General features: G+C 38.1%; 1 protein-coding gene across 1 annotated transcript in view; it reads right to left on the bottom strand.

The window, feature by feature from the left end:
- Wdr7 (WD repeat domain 7) overlaps nucleotides 1-23,833 on the bottom strand; it is a 276,473-nt gene that overhangs the window by 105,127 nt on the left and 147,513 nt on the right. The window contains exon 21 of the mRNA XM_005356195.2: nucleotides 12,892-13,113. Coding sequence (XP_005356252.1) covers nucleotides 12,892-13,113 — 222 coding nt within the window. The remainder of the gene's footprint in view (nucleotides 1-12,891; nucleotides 13,114-23,833) is intronic.

Raw genomic sequence — 23,833 nt, 5'->3', positions numbered from 1 at the left:
TAGTTCATCAAGAAGGATGTAGTTTATATAGTTTTTAAAAGTTATGGTAACTGAAAAACAATTATTTTAACCTCTCCACCCAGGTAGGTCCTGCACATTCTTCTCTAGGGCCTATCTAGGTGAGTATGCATGACCCTCCCTCTGGAAACCCTCCTAACTCAACAGATCTAGCTCATGGCCCACATCCAGTGCTGCAGCCTATTGCGCCCATCCCTGCCTGCTCCACATCCAATCTCAAGGCTTCCACCAAGACAACCCTGCCTGTCTACAACCATCCTCCTCCCCACCACACCCATCCTCTCTGCTCAGCCCGATCCACCCTAACACTCAAACTTAAATCAGGGTGCACATTCTGCATGACAGCCCAAGCCCGTGTCCATCCAAATTCATTCATCTAAGTCATTTACACACTCCAGGCCCGCCCTCCAGCAACCCTTTCTTCTGCCTCAACCTGCTTTGTGCATATTAGACACAGAATTAACAAAAAAGTACACATGTCAACTCTTATCACAAAAATACAAACCATATGAAATGTCAAAAGTGTCTTTCCTCCAAAAGCTACCAGTCATGTAGAAATAAATGTTAGACAATGAAAATAACATAGATAAACTCCAGGACATAGCATTTAAAAGAACAATCATAAACTTAAAAGAATTCAATATGATTAAAGAAGGCACAAAGGTCCGGGCGGTGGTGGTGCACGCCTTTAATCCCAGCACTCTGGAGGCAGAGGCAGGCGGATCTCTGTGAGTTCGAGGCCAGCCTGTCTACAAGAGCTAGTTCCAGGACAGGAACCAAAAGCTATGGAGAAACCCTGTCTCAAAAAAAAAAAAGGGCACAAAAGAACAATTCAGTAAAAAAGAAAGGAATTTCAGGAAAATAAATAAATGAGTGATGCCCAAGAAAACACAAACATGAGGTTGATGGAAATGGCAAACACAATCTAGAACTTAAAAACAAAATTCAATAAAGAGATGCAAACATTAGAGAGGACTCAAGATGAAATGAAGATGGAATGAGAATTTCTATAACTCAACTAGAAAACTCAAAGAAAAGCCTTAGGAGTAGAAAGAACCAAACAGAAGACAGAATATCGGGTCTAGAAGATAAAGTATAGGACCTAGATAAAATAAGGAAAGAATATGAAAACGGAAAAAATAAAGGAAAGAAACATACCAAAAATGTAGGACATCCTCCAAAACCACAGAGAAACCCTGTCTCGAAAAACCAAAAAAAAAAAAAAAAAATGTAGGACATCATGAAAAGACAAAACCTTCAAATTGTAGGCATAGAAGAGGGAGAAGAATCCCAAGTTAATGGCATAGATCAGATCTTCAACAAAGTTATAAATAAAAGCTTCCACAATCCAAGGAAAGATGCACACACACATCTGAGAACATCAAACAGACAAGCCTAGAAAAGAAAATCCTCAATTTTTAATTGTATCAGTTAAAACACCAAGTATGAACAGCAACAATAACTCCCAAACCATGTGCCACATATAAAAGGAACCCATCAGAATAACAGTTGACTTCTTAATTGAAACTCTGAAAGTCAAAGGATACTGGATCAACATATTCAAACCCCAAAACACCATGATGCATGATGGCCAACCTAGACTAATAAACCCCATAAAACTATCTGCTATACGTGAAGGATATTTTAATTACTGTTCTATTACTGTGAAGAAATAACCATGACCAAAGCATCCTATGAACTAAAGCATTTAAATACAGACTTGCTTACAACTTCAGATGTTGAGTCCATTATTATCATGGTGGGGAGGATGGCAGCATGCAGCCAGCTGAGACCTATGTCCTGATCTTTGGCAGTGAGAAGGGGTTGGGGAGGGAGGACTTGGCCTGGGCTTGACATGGACTTTTGACACCTCAAAGCCCAACTCCAATGACACATTTCCTTCAACAAGGTCACACTTAATCCAGTAAGGCCACACCTCCTAATCCTTCTAATCCCTTTGAACAGTTCTACTCCCTGATAACCAAGCATTCAAATATATGAGTCTATGGGAACCATTCTTATTTAAACTACCACAAAGGACAAAGAAAAACTTTCCATAATGATATAAAAAGCCTGAAAATCTTCTAGCCAACAAGCAAACCTAAAAAAAAAATACAGGAAGCAATCCTTGGGCTGAAGATATGAATGGATATAAACAAGATATTCTAGAATAAAAGCAAAGCCATACCAATAGCTCTCTGATTGGATATAAGAGCTGCTCAATATGAGGAAAATCACAGCAGGTACTAGAAAGCTAGTCAACTAACTGGGGCTAGTGAAGTCAGGGATTTTGGAAGAGAACACACAACTGTCACTATACTAAACAAGCATAATCCCTAACTACAGTCTAAATATTTGTCCTCATACACACATAAGCAGATAAGGGTAGTCCTTACCCTTCAAACAGTAACAAAAACCCTCTCTGCAATTGTCAGAGACAATTACAGAAAATCATAACCAGCCAAAATGCAGAAATATAGAGTCCAGTACCAAAGGATATATCTACATTGGGGATTATTGTGGAAGAGGGGTCAGAAAGACTGTAAGAGCCAGAGGAACAGGGAGTTTGAAGTGAGATTGTGTCTCCTAGGAATGTTAGAAGCTACACCCATTAAGTCTCTCCCACAGGACTACCTAAACACATACTGAACAAGGTCAAAAACAACAGGCATGCTAATGTGGACTGAAGAAAGCCCGGATGGACTCAACAAGATTCAAAGAACTATAGGAGACTAAGGAATGAAACTAAGGAATGCTGAGAGGAAGAGCCCACCAATTAATTATCTAAAACCAAAGGGTCAGCCCTGAAAACATGCATACAAGTAACATTATATAGATTAAACAAATTATATTTAGGGATATATACTTGTGTGTATGTATATATGTATATATATATATATATGCATATAGCAACAATTAGTGACCAAACATAGAGAAAAAAATGACTTTTCCTAATCTAAGTTTTCAAAGCAAGGATAAAAGTCATTTTTAAGGTACATAGATGTGTGTAGGTTTTATATATTTCTGTATCCTATTAGTGCCAGCACCTCCCTAAGTGAGATTTAGGCAGCCTGGTATTCACTGAACGCCCTCAATTTTTGCACCAGTATATCTAAGTTTTGCTTATTTGTAACTGAGAAAAGCTGTGTGAAATGGAAAAAAGGCACCAAATTAGAACACAGGTGTTCTAGTCTGTTTGACATTTTAGTGTTGAAAGATTAACCCCCTATGGGAGGGAGGAAGGAGTAATTCCTCTCTCAGATATTATACATTATCATACAAAAAGCCCAGTGCCAGGTATGAGTCCATGGTATCCTACAGACCCCTCCCCCAAATAGGCTATTACTATTTTTCCTACATTATCTTCCATAATCTAATAGTAAGACTCTATAACTGACAACACAAACTCAAATCATAAAACAGAGAATCAAGTGGGCATTCCCCTGAAAACTCTATGCATGCTACTGGGAAGAAAAGAAGCCAAAAGCGTTATCCAGCAGAGAGCTCTGCGAACTATAATAACAACTGGTCTGGCAAGATGTGCCTATTGGTGCAATTGTAGCACAGACATTATGGGCGTAACTAACAGCTTTCTGGTGAGATTTTAGTCCTACTCCACAAGACAGAATTCATACCTGGTACTATTAAGTGGGCCAAGAAACAATGACTGGGTAGGTCATAAGCTCTAGGGAAGAACCTGTTCCTATTTTTTTGTTGTTATTTAATAGATGTAATATTAAAATGTTCCATAAAAGCTTGTCTTATACCCATATATTAGTGTTGAAATCAACATTCGTAAGAAAAGCTTTTTTCTACAGTAGATGATGGATACAGAGACACGCAATTGGTCAACATGCAGAGACTAAGAGACTGCAGTGCCCAGCATTACATGGAAGATCTACATGGCATCCCTCCTTGGAAGATTCAGGGTCCATAGGGGAAGAAGCATCAGAGAGATGATGAGTACGAGGGAGTAGAGGGATGCTGTGAACAGTGTTTACTAGACATGACAGGGCCGTTGCACAAATGAATTTAGGGACACTTCACATACAAGACGTATACAAAATCAAGCCAGTTTAACCTTAGCATGGATGGGGGAGGGGTTCCCGAAGCTCCACCACTCCTAGCTGAGCAGTTATTGGCAACTGATGGCTGTTGGGGAGGTGCCCTTGAGAGGCTGCCCGTGTTTCAGGAGATGGTCCTACATCTATGTACTTGAAAGGATAACAGATTAAAGCAGCACATGCACAGTGTGGAGCGAGATGCCCGGCAAACAGGAAGCACTCAGAACCCATCAGTAGGTAATGTGCTTCATACCATGTCAGTTGAGAATGAAAAATGCCTACCTTAAAGTACACCAAGAAATATTTATAGTGTTGGAATTAAAAGGTTCTTTGCTCTAATCATTGCTGTTATTATAAAAAGGGAACTAGAGTACATGCAAGACCATAATATAACGCAGTAGAATCTGGGAAAGCCATCCACCCCTGCTTCCAGGACTGAGGACTCACTCCTGCAAAGTGCTGAGGCTATTAGCAGTCCCCATGTCTTAGTCCCTCTGCAGGGTCTGCACCGAGGACAGCAGCCTTATGTCACATCCTCTTCTCAGAGCACCTATGGTTCGGTGACAAAGTGGCGTAAATTACTAAAGTTGAGCCCTGTGCCATAGAAGGAAGTCTAAAGGGTCACCCAGTCCCAGGATTCCCTAAGATCAGCAAAGGTTTTCTTTGCAACTGAAGCTCAGCTCGATGTCTCCCCTAGTCTATTCTCTTTCTTTCCCTCCCTTCAAGCTATTGATCTTGGGAATAGTCCTGGTCACAAATCAACTTCTGAGTCTGCCGCCTAGGGAAATGACTTATGACACCTGCCCAAAGTCAAGAATCCAATGAGAGATCAAAACGATTTACTACAGATGTGCCAGCATAATTCTACAATTACAAAATGAACGGAGGAGACCAAAAACAAATGGAGCAAAAACTCTACAAGGTAATACCATAAATAATATTCTAAAATAGTCTAAAGCCTCAGTTGTGAATGAGAGGAGGAGGAAGAGGAAGAGGAGGAGGAGAGAAGAAGAAAGAGAATGAGGAGGAGAAGAAGATGGAGGAGAAGGAGGAAGGAGGTTCTCCACTGAATTCATTTTATATAAAACAAGAGGGACTTCACCATCCCAAGGAGAGGAGAGTAGGAGAAGATGGAGGTGAACTTTCAAGGATGCTTGATGCCTGGAAGCAGACTCATTGGGTCAAAGATGACATTAAAGTGAAACCAGGTCCCCTCACTTATTCTAAAGAGTATACTGCAACCAAGAAGGAACCAAATTGCTCAGGGGTATAAGGTAACAGTGTAACCTAATCTAGGCCTCTTATTAATTTTAGAGTTGTTCCAGCTTTTTTCAATGTTATTTCAATAAATATATGAGGTATAAAGTCAAGATATGAGTTCTCATGCACACTGCTGTCACTGCCATTAAATACTCCAAATGTCTCAAAAACTAAGACAAAATAAAATGTTTCTTTTCTAAGTTGCATTGGCTATGGTGTTTTATTACAGCAAAAGAAAATAACTAATACAATTAGTAACTAAAGTTCATCAAACATTGCATCCTAATGGCTTTATCTTAAAATAACACTTATTACTCATTCAATAAGAGACCAAATAGAATAGATATTTAATGGTAGCAATGCATTCTAAATGCCAATATAACAAAAAAGCAACAGAGAATAGGAAGATAGCATTAAGTAGATTAATATTATGCATGACTGATTGAAAGGAACTAAACAAGATACAGGACATTTAGACATCTGTTTCCAAACAGCAGAACAAGACTTAAAACGACAAATTTAATCAAGACCTCCAATTTGAAAAATAAAGGTCTCAAAAATTATTTGTTATTGTAGGCTAGTCCATCCCCCAATGAACACAAGATCTTTGAACAAAATATCGGGTCATGTTGTAGAAGATAAAAGCAAGTCTATGATTATTTTTATAATATTACATATCTGGGTTGGGAAGATAGCTCAGTTTGTAAATTGCTTGCTTTGCAAGCCTGAGGACCTGTTAAGGCTCCAGAATATGAATTCAAAAGAGCCAGACATGGAGATATGTGCTTATAATCCCAATTCTGGGGAGGTACAGATGAACACCTATCCATGGCTAACTGGCACCAGCCCAGATTACCTGTTGAGTTCCAGGCCAGTGAAAGCCTTATCTCAAAAAAATTATTTAAATGTAGATATTCCCTGATAAATGATACTCAACAGTGTCTTTTAGATTTTATATGTATGCACAGACATATGTACAATGATCCACATACATGTACACCCACATGAAATGCAAGCACACACACAAATACTGCTAAGTTAAAATTATATAAGGTAAGTCTAATTTAAAAAATTAGGAAAAGCATTTTAGAGTCAGTTCTAAGTTGCATGATTTAATCTGACATAGAGCTTCTTGCTAGAAAACTCCGAAAATCTATAATTTTCTGTTAATGCAATATTTATAATTACTAATGGCTAAAGAAACAGAATCTTTGTCTCTTTTATTATCCAAAGTCCTCAGAGTAACCCTGGTCCTAAAACACTTAGATTGTTAAAACATCTAGGTAACTTTTATTTGAATCCTAGGGTCAGAGAAGGACAGACACCGCAAACGTCCATACAACAGCATACTCCGGTCCATGGCTTTCTTCAAGCCGTAAAGATACTTTGAGCCCCACATATATACGGGTCTACAACCTCTGCTCTAGAGAACCCTGACTAACGCAGATGGCAGTACTAGAGCAAACAGTAATATGAAGTTTTTTTTTTTTTTTAGTATCTGGAACAAACTTTCTAATATGCTATCAGCTACAGTTACTAAAGCTCTTCTAGAAGCATGAATAGCACTAAAACTTCATGGTGTGAACTGTTTAAAGAACTTATCAAGATAAATATATCTGATTATCCTGATTTACCTATTGTGAAGAGCAAGGAATTTAGTGACTTTATACATAACATTTTTTGACAATTTGTAGGAAAATAATGATGCCAATTGGTTGCTTCTAGCATCTCTCAAAAGAATGAGCTCAGCAAGTAGGGGGAACTCTTCCACTTCTAGTAGGAGTGCAAACTTGTACAGTCACTTTGGAAATCAGTATGGTGGTGTCTCAGAAAATTGGAAATCAATTTACCTCAATACCCAGCATTACCACTTTTGGCCATATATCCAAAGGATGCTCAATCATACCACAAGGACACTTGCTCAAATATTTTCATAGCAGCAATATTCGTAATAGCCAGAACCTGGAAACAACCTAGATGCACCTCAACTGAAGACTAGATAGAGAAAATATGAGATTATACATAATAAGTATTACTCCACTGTAAAAAACAATGACATCATGAAATTTGCAGGCAAATGGATGAACTAGGAAAAAACATCCTGAGTGAGGTAACCCAGACCCAGACAGAGAAACGCACTCTGTACTCTAAGTGGATACTAGCTGTAAAGTACAGAATAATCATGAGACAATCCACAGCCCCAGAGAAGCCAGGTACTAAGGAGGACCCTAAGAGAGGCGCAAAGCTCACCCTGGGAAGGGAAAATAGATGAGACCTCCTGGGTAAATTAGGGGCGTTAGAGGGGAGGGGATGGGAGATGAAAACATGAGGAAACTGGATGGTCCAGTTGGGGAAAGGATAGAGTAGGAGAGAAATGAAAGAGATATCTTGATTGAGGGAGCCATTGTGGGGTTAGGAAGAAACCTGGCATTAGGGAAATTCCCCAGGAATCTACATGGATGACCCCAGCTAAGACTCCTAGCAATAGTGGAGAGGGTGACTGAACTGGCCTTCTCCTGTACTGAGATTGGTGGCTACTCTAATTGTCACAATAGAACCTTCATCCAGTAATTGATGGAAGCAGATGCAGAGGTTCACAGCTAAGCAGTGGGCCAAGCTCCTAGAGTCCAGTCAAAGAGAGGGAGGAGGGATTATATGAGCAAGGGGGGTCAAGACCATGATGGGGAAACCCACAGAAACAGCTGTGGCTCATGTGAGAGCTAATGGATTCTAGACTGACAGCTGGGGAGCCTGAATAGGACTCAACTAGGCAACTAGTTGAGTCCTATTCATGTGAGTAACAGTTACATGGCTTGGCCTGTTTGTGGGGCCCCCGGTTGTGGGTTGTGGTATGAGGACCTTTTTCTGGTGCATGAGCTGGCTTTTTGGAGCCCAGTCCCTATGGTGGGATGGCTTGATCAGCCTTGATGCAGGGGGGTGGGGGAAAGGAGCTTGGTCCTACCAGAACTTGATGTGCCAGGTTTCATTAACTCCCCATGGGAGGGCTTGCTCTTTCTGAGGGGTGGCTGGAGGGTAGGGGGAGAAGGTAAGGGAAGCTGGAGGAGGGGAGGGAACTATGGCTAGTATGTAAAATGAAAAAAAAAAATGAGCTCCACAATAAAATCAAGCACGGCTATACCACAGGATATATTGACAAAGGAAAAGAATGAACTCGGTGACACAAATGACAGGCTCCAGACATGCAGTCTAAAGGTTTCTAAGAATCTTGAGAATCACAGAGCTCAGTTGACTAGGAGAAGACTAGGGGCCGGGTTACTGGTGATTCTGCCTACTGTGCAGGCAATACTCAGAGTAGAGAACTGCAGAAGTACAACTCCATTCTGGAAAAGCTACATTAAAGGCAGAAGTGAAAGGCCATTGCTGGAATAGCCAGTTCACAGCATGCAAGCCATTCTAATAAATTTCTTTTTAATATACATTTTAACATATATTATATTAGTCAATTCTTTCCTTCTTTCAGTTCTGTTCCTCTAAAGAACCCTGCCTAATAGAAACATCTTTTAAAATTCCTTCTTAAATCATCAAAGCTTCTTTGGGAAAAAAATGTCCATTTCTATTCCTCCACAACTTTTTTTTTAATACATTTTTTTTTCGATTTATTCATTTATTATGTACACAGCATTCTGCCTCGATGTATGCCTGCACACCAGAGGAGGGCGCCAGATCTCAGTACAGATGGTTGTGAGCCACCATGTGGTTGCTGGGAATTGAACTCAGGACCTCTGGAAGAGCAGTCAGTGCTCTTAACCTCTGAGCCATCTCCAGCCCCCTCCACAACTTTTTAAGACCTCCCTTTCTCCATACTGTTCCTCTTTCCTAGTTAGAGTCCTGCAGCCCACAACTGGTTTATTACATTTAAAGTAAGATGTGTGGAAGCAGATGCATGAATCCAAGAATTGTGTACTGACAAATCACAGGTGGAAAAGCAACATTGCATAGCAGTAGAAATCTTGAAATTCTGAATAATGAGCTATAAACTAATCCATGGAGCAACTAACCAACGGGTTAGATGAAATCAATCGGCAATCCACTAGTTCATGATGTGTCTGCACTGAGGTAGACATTCAGGCTGTGGGAAATGGTCAATACAAAGGGTTAGGAATGAGGAATTACAAAACATGTTGGACATAATTAGTCTCTTCTAAGCATGTAACCATGACAGCATGTTAAGAAATCCTAAGGGAGGGTTTAGAAGATGCATATCTTGTTCTGGTTTGGTGTTTTGAGATAGGTTTTCTGTACAGAGACCAGGCTGTGTACAGAATGATTCCATAGTACAGTCAAGCCTTCAACTCAAGAACCTATTGCCTCAGCCAGTCCAGAGCAAACACTTTTAAGGCATAAACAGTTAAAAATAATCGTAATCATTTATAAACACTAAGTTTACCAATGATCTCCTATTCAAAAGCTGGGAGGCCCCAACAGGAGAAAACAGGTCTGCGTAAGGGTTTATGAATGGAAAGCAGGGCCCTCTAAGAACAATGCACTCAATACAGAGTGAAAGCCAAGCAGGCTAGAACGGAGGAGCAGGGTGGAAGTATGCCATGCTTTGCAGAGAGGAAACGCAGGAGATCCAGGTGGGGAATAGAAAAGGCACGAGGTTCCAGATTGCAAGAAGCTTGATTTCAGGTTTACTTCTCACTACTTTCTGGCTGAGCCACCATGAAGAAGTCTTAATTCTATTTAGAAGATCACAGGAGGGTCATAGGAAAAAAGAAACTTTTCTTTTTCTTAAGTGATACGACTATTACATGGTGCACGCTCATCATACAGCCCTCTTCTTCTGGGACCACATGATGGCCAAAGCATGCGCTCCAGAAACAATGAGCAATGCTGAAATAAGAAATACTATTTGCTGAAGCTAACAAAGCCTGCCTGCATGTCCCTACCTTTGAGAAATGGAGGGGACAGAGGTGTCGAGTTACAGGATGAATTATGAGGACTAACTTTATGAATATAAAAAAAAACTTAAAAAGTACCAATGAGTTGCTTTATTGGGGATGGTATGGTTTCTCTCTAATCTCAGGTCAATAGGAGTCGAGAAGTTATCAGCAGTCAGTATCTGTTTGTTGAATTAGAAATCTTGAAGAAAGGTGCAGAGTTGCAGCTAAGTCTATAGTCCAGGTTCCCAATGACAGCAATGAATGTGGCATTTCAGTGGTACAACAAATGTAGGAAGCAAAGTTCCAGTGAAGCTCTCCACTGTGGTGATTATCAAAGTACCATCTATCTTTTTCCTCTGCATAAAGGTCAAACTCCCATAGTGTTTAATCTTGTGGAGGCTGGGGAGATGGCTCAGTGGTTAAGAGCACTGCTATTCTACCAGAGGAACTGAGTTTGGTTCCCAGCATCCACATCCAGGCCTCACAACTGCTCCAGGGGACCCAATACCCTTTCTTGCTTCAACGGGAACTTCTCACTCATACATATATACATACATGCACAAATACACATATATGCATGAATTAAAAATAAATGAACAGGGCTGGAGAGACGGCTCAGTGATTAAGAGTGTTTGCTGCTCCATCAGAGAAACTGAGTTTGGTTCCCAGCACACATACCAGGTAGTTCCCCCACCACCTCTAATTCCAGCTCCAGGGGTATCTGATGCCTCTTGCCTCCACAGGCACTGCCACCCCACACATACAGGTACACATGCCTTACCTGTCACACATACACGTATTTAAAAATAACTGACTTTTAAAAATACGTCTTTTAAGAGAAGAACATATAATATGATCAGTAGGATTATATGTTTGCCTTAATTTAGAAGGGGTTGATGACAAACTCTTTAGCCCCAGCAGATCTTTATAAGTTCCAGGCTAGCCAGGGTTACATAGTAAGACCTTATTTCAATAAATACGATAAATAAAAAGACATCCCAACTCATTAAAACTACTTTTTTGACAAGGTAAGAATATTCTGGTCTTATCTGAAGGACTTCCAGCATCAAATACCAAAGTACAAAACACCTTAGATCATTCCTTTTTGCCCCAGCACTCAGAGGTGCAGGCAGCTGTGCAATGCAAGACCCGTGAGAGCTAACTCCAATACTGACATAGTTTTAAACTGTTGCTGGATTTTTTTTTTTAATTACAGAGGTCATTCATGTTTTTTTCCATTCTGTATTCTACCCAATCTCCAACTTTTCAATCCTATCCTATGCCAGTGCCATTGTTTTTCAGAAATTATTGAGACTAGCTTTTGTGAACCAGGAAGCTTGGTAACAGCTGTGTCTGAGAACGCTGATCTACTGTCTAGATGTGCATTGGCATCTAGAGGCTAGGATGGTGCAGACCCAGAGGCTGGTTATCTTATTTTGAGCTAGCTTCAGCTCCCTAAATAGCCATTCCTAGCCCACCTCGATGTCAGACCAAACACACTGTGACTAAGGAAGGTACTCAACCTTCCTAACGTTGTGATCCTATAATACAGTTCTTCAAGTTGCAGTGACCCCAAACCACAAAATTATTTCTGTGGCTATTTCTTAACTGTATTTTTGTTGCTGCTGTTACCATTAAATATTTTTGGTGGTAGAGGTTTTGCCAGAGGGACTCCATCCACATGTTAAGAACCACTGAACTAAGAGATTAAAAACCTTGTGGAGTCTATTAACTGACCAGATCACGAGCTTCCATCAACCCCGAGCTAAGGTTTCATCAGACAATCTCTGAGGACTGTACAATTTAACTGCTGATTTTGCCAACAATTGCCTCAACTTAGTACTTTTTTCATTCTGTTACTGAAAACTTCATGAAACCACTTCTGTAGAAGAACATGGGACCTGTGGTAACCTAGCTCCATGTTCTCTAGGCCATGATCACTCAAATCTGGCTACAGAAAAACTCCCTTTGAGTGGGTGCTGTAGTATATGGGGGTGCATGTGTGTGTGTGTGTGCACGAGTGTGGGCATGTGTGTGTGCACGAGTGTGTGCATGTGTGTATGTGTGTGAACGAGTGTGTGCATGTGTGTGTATGTGTGTACACGGGTGTGAGCATGTGTGTATGTGTGTGCACGAGTGTGTGCAAGTGTGTATATGTGTACATGAGTGTGTCCGTGTGTGCATGTGTGTGCACGAGTGTGAGCATGTGTGTGTATGTGTGTGCATGGGTGTGAGCACGTGTGTGTATGTGTGTGCACGGGTGTGAGCATGTGTGTATGTGTGTGCACGAGTGTGGGCATGTGTGTGTATGTGTGTGCACGAGTGTGTGCATGTGTGTATGTGTGTGCACGAGGTGAGCATGTGTGCTTGCACACATTTTCATAAACTTTGGAGAAGACTCTTGATCAAAACTTCAAGAACACAAATCTCCTGTTCTCTTAGAGAAACACTGACAACATGAAGTTTTAACTTTATACTCAAATCAGGAAGTGATAACTGAAGAGCAATGGACCCAGAGGGGTGGCGTCTCCTCTCTTAGTGTTACAGATTAGCTGAAAACGCAAGACACATTCAATATTCTGACATTCTGTGGGCAAAGAGTCTTACAAATCAAGGTGATCGGCATCAGAAATCTGAAAACTCACAAGTATGTCTGGCCAGGGAGTAGTTGGAGCCCCCGCTAGTCAAACCAAACCCTTCAGGAATCTGACTGGAACTCCGAGGTCTGGTCAGCAGTTTCGGTGGCTCAATTTCAGCTCCGAACTCCGCTCCGATCACTCCCAGGAGGACGATAGCAGTGGCCTGTTTCCTTCTTTCTTCGTAAGATGTGGAAATTTTTTTCATTTGTGGGATACTTGATAAGCAACCTGAAAACCAAAATATAGGAATGCAAGTTAAAAGAATATTGAAACAAAAAGTATGTGTGGTCAGAAGAACATTCAAGATTATACACTTCAGAAAGAATAGTTATTTTCAGAAAATGGCACTGGGGCACAAGGTGGGGCAATAAAAAATATGTCACCAAACCAAGAGATGGAAACACCTTGCTAATAGCCCTAACTCTTTAGAGGTTTATTCCTTAAAATATACCCAGACATTTTTTGTTATTTCCCCTTTTCCTACACTGTGATATTATACGTGTTCATTTCAGATCATATATAGGCTGTTTTTATCATGAGCCGCCCCCAGTGTTAGAAAATGACTTTGTAACTTCTAAGGCCATGAAAAAAAATCACATCTCCTTTCTTGCATCTCCTATAAAAACTGCAGTCTTGGATGTTTAAAAATATTTAATACTAAGAAACATTTTCTGAACTATACTATTACATACATTTCCCCACTTCACGGCAATTTTCTGTTTTTAAAGACAGAAGGAATATTTATTAGAAATACTAACAGGTCCTAAAGCAGAAGAAAAAATGTATAAGCTTCACAGCACTAAAGAGAAGAAACATCACTAGTCACTTCGTCTGTGTTTGAAAGGACCATCATTCTAGACGTCATATTTAACAGTGTGATAACCTAGATCTCGATGCATTCAATGAAAAATCACCCTTATTTACATACTTAAGGGACATGAGGAGTAAGGGCACATGAGACTGCATCTAGAATCTTCTTCTGTAGTACTGGATGCTTTACTCTTTACACGGTGGTCTGGCACAGGAAACAACCTGCTCCCCTCCCCCACGCTCAGCAGGAGCACGCTCCACAACAATAGTTCAAAGGAAAGCTCTATTCTGCAGTTGCACTGATTGTTCTGTCAGCTGACCTCTGCAGAAGGGAATTGCTAACTGCTGCCTTGCTCCTTAGCTGACAAATGAATGATCGCAGCTCCATCTATTTTCACTATGGCTGCCTCTAGCCCAGGTGCTCAGACAGAGAGCCCGGTGTGACATCTTAGATCAAGATGAATTGGCACAAACTCCTGATCCAAGATTGTTTTATACCATTTAATTTAGTTTCTTCCCCTGCTTGGATGAGCACAGCTCTGGTTATGGATTTCTATTCTAATGTACTGAAGCAGGCCCTGAAAGAAGCCGATGAAGCAGCTGCTAGAGCAAGGGACTGCAGGGATACTGATCAATAGGCAAGGCATTGACCCCAGCCGCTCAGCCTCGGCAGCACCAGGCTGGAGGGGGAGGGGCACAGCAGTACACATGGTCAGCTTCCAGGAGGAAATTAAACAAGGGGCACTCGGAGAGTTCCACTCACACCCTGGCCCCCACCTTCACTATGTTCCTTCTGTTTAATTGCCTCAATCTTGTCTTAACTCCCACCCCTAGGGAAGGAATTAAGACTTTACACTACTTCAATTTGGTACTTTCTATCAGTCACTTATGCATTTTATCCCTTAACTAATAGTAAGTATTGTAACAGGTGCCCTCTGCTAAGTGGCCAAAATACAAAATTTTAATTACATCGCTGGTGTAATTTGAGTTTGGCATGTACCTGGGCTCATAGTAACATCGTCACACTATGGTGCTGAAATTTGATTATGACAAGCACCCAGATGTAAAAAGATAGATCTTTGTAAACAAGGATATAAAAAAAAAAAAAAAAAGAAGAGACAGGAACTGATGAGTGATGGCAGAAGGTGCCAGATGCATCCCTGGGACTGCACTAAAAATAACAGCATGCCCTCATTTCGTTCCTCAGATTTGGAAACGTCTTTCCTTTATTGGCCTGACCTGGATTTTCTGGTAAAAAGAAATAATGTGCTAATTAGCTGCAATACTGCCCTATAAGTAAAACTGTCAATCAATGGGGAGATTTGAAGATATAAAAATAATTCTCTAAAAGTAAGTCTTCCTACAGTTTCATGAAAATCCAGTATTTTTTCCCCCCACATAGACATGGCTCCATTTAATCATGCTAACGGGTGACATAGAGATCCATTTTCTTGACAGGACGGTTGATCACCCTATCACGGTAAGAAAATTAATACCTTCATCTAGCTTGTACAGAAAATGGAAGGAACTGAATGGTGAGGGACATAAATGTCTCACATTGAAGTTGCGGACACAAAGCACATTCTGCGTGAACATGATGTTTCCTTAGGATTGGGTTACTCTGAACACAACATGAGGTTTTGATTTTATTAAAACAACCATTTAATTCACAGGGTTTCTGAAAGTACATAATTGTCTTTAGACTTAGCATAATTGAGTCCAGATTTACAGGAAGAGGAATAAACACTTTGCTTACAGCTTAACTAGAGCACAGGTAAAATATTTGAGAAGTTTAAGCTATTAAAAGGGCTGTGAGATATTGATTACTTCATTTAAAAAGCAGTCAGAGAGTGCAACTGAGAGGTCAAGATAAATTTAACAATTTGAAGCACTTTACTAAATAACTCTAAAGATCATGTTAATTGGCTTTGTGCAGTTCTGGGGTAAAATTAATTTTATCCTAGCTTACAATAAAAGGATTAAAAGACATATTAAGTTCTTCAGCTTTAACTGGAATAGGAATCAATGGATTTGAATTAAAGCTAACGGCGGTTTTATGAGAGATGGACTACCAGCAGATACTTTATATCTGCAATTAGCCATATATTGATAGAAGGTTGTTATTGTATTAGGTATTAAAACCGTAGAGAAGTAGATACCTCCAATTTACTACTCTGATAAAAATACTCTAAGAACTCTGTGGTTTGAGCAGAGAAAACTGTTTTTTAAGTCATTGATCCTTTGTTTAGGACTGAACATCATAATGCTTTCTTAGTTGACTTTTATCTAAGTAAATTCTAGTTAAAATTAATGAACAATGTGTTTGAATTCAATGGGATTTCCTTTCAAATTGTAAACAATATGCAAAACAAGCTGCACTTCACAAACATACCACTTAGATTTTAAAGCCAGTACATTAACACTGGGCACAAAACAGCAATTTTTGTCAGAAAACTCTAGTACACAAGAGTCCAAGTGATACTCATACTAATATGAACATTTCATAAATCTGGTATGAATTAAAATGTACTCAAAAGCTCACTTTGGAAATTCAGTAATATCTATTTGTTCATTGTAGATGGATATTAATTTTTTTACTTTTAATAATGTCTTAGAATCACATGCATGAAAATGTGATATCTAACAAAGTAAAAATAATCTGCACTTAATAAGATATATATCACTATATATCTTATCCAAAAAGATCGTTTTATAAAAAGAAGACCATGAGTTATATGATCTATCCATGGCAGCTGATGAAATTATTTTAATTAATTTGGATTAAGCTAGGAACTATTTTCTATTCTGGTTCCTGCGGGCTTATTTTATTTGCAATAAAGTTTATCTTGCTAATATTAGGCTTTAATAGTTAAGAGAAAAATGGTGAACTTTTTCTAATGTCTGTGTGAGGCTAGAACAGCCCTGACATGCCGGCCAAGGCTATGAGTTCCCAGAGCCACAACAGAGTCCTATTTCTGACTAATGAAAGATTCTAAAAATTTCATTTTATCTACTTCTAGTTTCTCAAGCCCGAAGACATTTGAAAACTCTGTGTGACAATATTAGCAAATACTGACCATCAAAAGGATATAAAATGGTACACTGGGTGAACTTGACCTGAAAATGATGCATGACAGTGAATCTGCTATCAAGAGGCTTTCAAATCAGATTTCAAAGCGTGGTCAAATGGTATTGTGCATGTGCTTTAATCAAAACCATCTTCCTCTTGACTGACTCATATCTTAACTGATGAAGCTGGTGCCTAATGGAATATTAACAATTCATTTTTAATATATGCCCTTTCATCATCATTATATACTGCTAATCAAATTAACACTCTATATGTAGATACTCATATGTGATTAAATCCCCACACATAAGTATATCACATTCCTAGTGAGGTTTTCAAGATATCATGCCTGAGTGAGCCACAAATATATTTTTGAGACTTTAAATTGTGTAGATCACATTGTAGAATCGCATGTCAAAACAATGACTCTAAGAAGACTTCCCATCTACGCTATTCTACCTAAGATTATATAAATTTTTCTTTATGTGTTTGCTGTTCTTAGGGTTCCTTAAGATGGACAAAATACAATGTCACAAAAAATGTCAAACTTCACAAGATATGAAATAGAAATCTTCCAAATGGGCTTTTAAAAAGCTTTTTAATAATAGATATTAAAATCCTTAAAAGAAGCAAATATTTTAATATTAACTCACCTTTAAAACAATCTAGTTTTAAAGGAACTTATGATCATATTCTGCTAATTAAAATTTACCTATCTAGTGAATATTTCAAAGTTGAATTTATTAAATAAAAAAGCCCCGGTCTATGACAACCCATGGTGAGAAAGGACTTAAAGACTCCAGGTTACTAGTGCTGAATCTGGCTTCGGAGGCTTTTGTGGAGGATCTGAGGAACCTTAGATTGTACATGCTACAATTTAGTTCCTTTTCTGAACCATGAGATTCAGTGAGAGTATTACATGTTATCTTCATTTGCTAGAATAACTTAGAGTGCTCCAGTTTATAAAACACATCAAAAATCAGTAACACTAGGAATATAAAATTTTATGTGAATTATTCCAAGTCATGCACAACTCACCCTGTGCAAATGAAGTAACCTACACATTTTTGAAATGTTCTACATCTTTTCACCCCATTCAGAAAAAGAAAAAACTTAAAAATCAGCAAATTTAAAATAGCTGTCACACAGCACTTGCATCTATTTTCAAACTTTCACGGTATTTTTAAGGAGGTACATGTAGGGTGTGAGCTCCCATTGTCTTAAAAACATAGTATAGCTGTTTTGTTTTGTGATTTAGCTGTCAACGTGCTCCTCATCTACTAGTGGGGTGGAGGGAATGTGCCCCTGCTCACAACGTGGCTTCTGCTTTTGTTGCAGCTGCTGCACCACTCCCCACTCAAAACAACAGAGTAAACAAACGTGCTATTAATTTGTATGCATGCACGATGGCCCCCTGCTGGAACACACTGGGTCCTGCAAATGCCTCTATCTCGGGCCAGTCACTTATTAAGCCATTCTGAAGTAATGTCTCTGCAAAAAATGTGTATTATGTGAGTGCATTTAAAAATGCATGAAGGCATTTCCTGCCCAGATGAGATCAAGGAAAAAATACCTGGCCATGTTAAAATTACTTTTAAACAGTTAGTGTTATCGTTGTCCTGTGCTAATTATTCTGACAATTAGAAACCTTAAACCACTGCTGCCTACTGCAGTAGGCGCATGCCAGGAGGCTATGCCCAAGAAAGCTTAACCACTAACAGCAATTTGTCTGCTTGTCCAGCAATTCAGGTCAATGTTTCACTTTCTTCACACAAGTGCTAGTACGTTGGTTTCTCTGATCTTTATTATACTACTTCCCCTTTATTAAGGAAATATCAACAGGCTAATTGGTTTTCTTGTCTTTACCTTCACTGTAAACAGTCTCACTGTGAAAGACAGAATAAAACAAAAACAAATCATAAGGATTTAAAAACATCGTAAGTGGCTATCATATCTAGATAATTAATTAAAAACTTGTAGACAATAATCCCAGCAAATGTTCTACTTTCGATTCCACTTACTTCGCAAAATTAAATATATAAGCAAGATTCTTTAAAAGCTTATATTTGAAAAATTGTAACAATTTTTCTTGAGAAAAGAGAACTTTCGGAAATATGCTTATAAAAATTGTACAGATTTGAATGCAGCAAACCATTTGTATAGATAATCTTTTCTCATACTTGTAGCTCTAAAACCCCAACCCCTATGATGAGACTCAGTTAAAAACAGAGTAGCATAGAAAAGCTTTGCTTCCGTAACATACTGAAGAGATTTGAAAACAACTCCCTGGATGGTCAGGTGTCTACAGAGATTTTATACCTGTTCATTACAGCACAGTAAAATAAACGGTTACACCGGGATCATTTTTATTCATAAAATGACAAAGCACTTAATGGATTCACATAAAAATTACATCAGTGGCATAAAATTGAGACCAAATGGGACAAATGCTTTATACCACCTATGAGGTGTTAGCAAGGACATCTGTTTACATACGAAGTATTTGTAGTACTCTGTTTTTTTAATTACTAGACTTTTATTTCCAATAATGAAACAACGATATGTGAGTAGAAGGCCTGCTCGTCAAAGGCTTGTGTGGAGGGAACTGGCGTTTCCAAGGACTTCCTGCTGCCTCTGTTGTGGAGAAGTCATCACAGACCTCCCTCCCTCTGCTGCCAGTGCTCAGCACGGGGAGGAAACAAAGTAAAGGAGAACACACACAACCAGGGGGACAGAGAGGGAGTTAGTAAAAGGTGATAAGCTTTAATATACAGTATAATTACTGAGAACTGAATAAGAAAATCAAAGACAAAAAAAAAACTTAGGAGAAGTTAAATACAGAAAAAAAAAGGCTGTAAAAAATACAAAAGTCAATGGCAACTTGGGAATTTTTGAAGAATCATGTTAATATAAATAAGTAGGAGAATAAACACTTGAGTTTCCAGAAAAAGGCGAGCCAAAATGAACAGTGTCCACGCTCACAGTCCAGAGTCACTGACAGAGTACTGACTATCTCATCTTCATGATCACACAAGCTTAGAAAGCCATTCCCTCGTGAGCTAAAGGAATACGCGTGTCGGCAAGTGGTCAGTTCTCATTTTTATCACACGTCTGAGGAGTTTCCGGCAGTATGAAGAACTGGGAAGTTTGACTCTAATACACAGTTACACAACGTTTTCATTTCTAATCTTTTCATATGTGTGAGGTTTCATCATTCTCTAACTGCATGTAGGAGGAAAATGATGTGCTTATAAAATTATTGCATGTGGCTTTAATTTAAACTTTTTAAACTGTTTTACACACTCTCATTTTAAGGCATTGCTAATTAGATTATCAAGTTCATTTAGTTGTTATTTGGCATTGTTTTCAAGGACATTTAGTCCACAATTTTTCCTTTATTATCAACCTATGTTATTAACCGGAAGCATGTACATATGTTAAAACTGATTTTCTTCCACGCAGCTGTTATACCTGATTTCCCTTTTTAACTCCATCTACAATGTGCACCAGTTACCAATCTGCGGCCTCTGGGCCTTGACACTTTTCCCAGCCATTCCAAGCGCATCTTAACTTGATGATGAGAGACACAGGAACGGCTGAGTCCTTGAAGTATTGTGACTACAGATGGGGAAATCGGTCGTTTATGGAATAAATACTAACAGAAATGTTTAATGTCTCAATCTATATATGTATATAATGAAAGAAGTACTCAGGTTGATAGACAAGATGCTAGTTTAAAAGCAATCTATTTCTGTTATCGGCTAAAATAACAATTTATAAAAAATTCTTCTTGACTAGTCATCAGGTGACCTAGGAGTTAAAAAAAATAATAAAGAGTTCGCAGATGATCTCTTACCTTAATCCTATACTGTTATAATTCCCATATATAAAAAATTGTACAATACATAAGAAGTAATGTTGGGAAACACATACCAAAAATAGTTAAACTATTTTTACTGAACTAAGAAACTATTTGGGGAAAAATAGAGAAGATAAAAAGTATTGAGAATTCTTACGAATACCACAAAAGACCATGGGTATTAGCATCGTCCGTTCCCACACAAGGACTCAGCACAGAGAAGAAGAATCCCAAGAAAGAAGGAAAGGTATAATTACAACTTCTCCAAACATAACTTATTTTTCTGTTAGCAAGAGAAAAGGTGATTTCTCTAATGTTTTATCCAATGTTTTTGATTTTTACAAAATCAATAATAAACACTATTTTCTTATGTAAGAAATCTGATGAATAAAATTAATTCCCCATTTAAAAAACCACTATCAAAGAAATTGAGTCTATCTCTAATTTTTTATAATGGATCTAAACAAATTCTACCTGTATTTAAGGTATATCAAACACCCACTAATGTTGTATTTGTTGTGATAATAAAATTATAAGCACATCACAATTATATCCCAAACTCTTTAATAAAAAGATCAGTGCTATTAAAATTTGTAAAGGAAAGGAAAGGAAAGGAAGACTTAAGGAGGTTCAATGTGTGAGTGACAAGGCAAGGGTACAAAGAGTGGGAATAATCCAGACTGATATCTAGACTCCTCACTGGCCTAAATATTCGTGCATAGAAATATTAATATTTAATATCCGAACCCATGTGAATGGGTTCCAATGTTACTGGGTATTTTCAACACTGTATAATTCTAACGTTCCTTAAATAATAAGTAAACAAAAATAGTGAGAAAAAAACTTAAGATAAATTTTCATCTATTGTACATAATAATGTTAATCTAAAAAATTGGGAAGGATGCTCTATCAAACATCTGAAGTAACTATAATGAATCTTATATGGAAATTCAAAGGGAATATTAAAACACTAAAAATATAGCAAAGTACTTAGCATAAACATCATTACCATCAACAAACCAATGTAAGTGCTTTTACAGAAAGAGACTCAACACGCCACCTACAGCATCATCACCTGCTACTGAACAAGGGTTTTCAAATACAATAAGGGCCACTAATTTAAAAATATAAATTTGTCTTCGTTACTTCTACATAAATCTTCCTGTCAATTAATGTTTGTTTGCTGTTAGAATACATCAAATGTTTTCCAAAGTCATACACTAAACTCCAAATATTGGAAATGATTCATAATCACTTCTGAAGCGCACAAGGTGATGCGAAAGAATTGCTGCGAGTCACCATAAGGGTTAGGACAATCATTTTCTACTGCATAGCAGTGCTATTCTAAGCCGATAGTGTGTTTAAATCCACACCAATGAAATCAATATGACACTCTTCTATTCAAGGTGAGACCAAATAAACCTGTCTGAAGCTTTGAGAAATAGGCTTTGCAGTATACTTTGAGTGCTAAATGCCTCTCAGTCCAAAGATCTGTCATTAAATAATCATTAGCCATCATTCACTCTTCCTAAAAAGCTTAACATCTAAACTTGTTCAGCATCCTCTAAAGCTTTAGTATAGACTAGCAAGTAAGTGCTCATCAGTATGTAGATGCTCCAGTGAGTCTCACACTGCATCCTCTCATCAAAATCCTGCCAAATATTAACACACACACACTGTAGATTAGCATGCAACGCTGACAAGTGATCAGTAAAGAGGACTTATTGTAATGATCAGTTTGGGGTGGAAACAGACACAAACGCAGACAGCTATAATCAGGTCGTCCCAGATTGTTCTATACATATAAAACCAGTGTCTTTCCTATCATTCAGGATCAAATGTTATTTAGCCCCCAAAAGAAATCACGTAGAATTAGACCCATCTTAATAGGGAATCTATTGGTCGGTAATCTTGGCTTTGATACTAAGTGTGTTTTTCAACAATGCTTTCTTTATCAGTATAATTATCATCTCAATTTCAATAAATATTCATCTCAGTTCCAGAATAAGTACTTTACCAGACCCATTATTATTTTAAATATTATGAAATTGAGAGAAAAAAATCAAGGTACACTTATTTTCTATTACCTAGAAGGTTAAATATATAACACAGAACGGTCTTAATGTCTACTGGTTATTATCTAATGTTATTAGATCATTTAATGGTGAAAATAATTTTCTCATGGTATGACACTAATCTCACCTTCAAGTTGACATTAATGAAAATATCATTTCACTGAGACATGATTTGTCCTTCATTTATAAAGTTCATATAGAAACATATAACCAGATACAGTTTCACAACTTATCATTTTCAATTTATTTAATATAGACTTCATAGACCTCATCATAAATGAGAGTCATGGCACTATCTGAATAATAAGTGGATAAAATGTAATATTTTCCCAGGTGTATTTTAGACACTAAATTCAAATAAAAGAGCTCATATTACTTAGATGCTTCAAACCTCCAAGTATATACTATAGACATAAAACTCCTATTTGAAAATTTTCTAGTATTATAATTATTAGTTTTTATCTATTATTCTCATTTTTCTCTGATATAATCATAATAAGAAGAACCAAAATAAAGTTGCTAAGAAGTAAGAAGAGAATTACTTTGATATCTTGGTAATTATACTACATTGTAATTAACAAAAGATTTATGATTCAAAAAATTAAAGAAAAAAAGCCATTGTCAACCCAGATCATCTTTAGTGGTCCCTCGTCCTAGAATGGCATTGGTGGCAGCACTGAGGATTTTGGAATTCCATTAACACACTCAGAAGTATAAAATAGCCACACTTTTCCTTAGCAGATATACTGAACAGATCAAGGAATGAACTAACAGCAAAGTACTAAACAAATCATTATGAAAAGGAGAAACATTTGGAACATTTGAAGAAACGTAGCAATACTAAAACAACCCACACCACAGGAGAGAACAGTGAGCAGAGATGGCTATACACTGAGCTTCAAACGAGGCTCAGTCAATAGAAGGCCTTGTCTCTAAAAGTCAAAGTAAATCAAACAATTGGTACTGGTAAACCTCACTTGGAGTCTTCCAACATCTCAGTAAAGTTGGATTATTATGATTAGCAGCAGTGCTGACAACCTCTGCAAGGCCCAGTTATACAATTTTATTCCCTTCAATCCTGCACAGAAAATTTCTTACTAATCACAAACTCAAAACTTACACCACCTGTCCTAA

This window comes from Microtus ochrogaster, chromosome 18, assembly GCF_000317375.1.
Source record: "Microtus ochrogaster isolate Prairie Vole_2 chromosome 18, MicOch1.0, whole genome shotgun sequence".
NCBI lineage: Eukaryota > Metazoa > Chordata > Mammalia > Rodentia > Cricetidae > Microtus > Microtus ochrogaster.
Note: the sequence above shows the minus strand (reverse complement) of the source record. Positions and strands in the feature narration are given on the sequence as shown.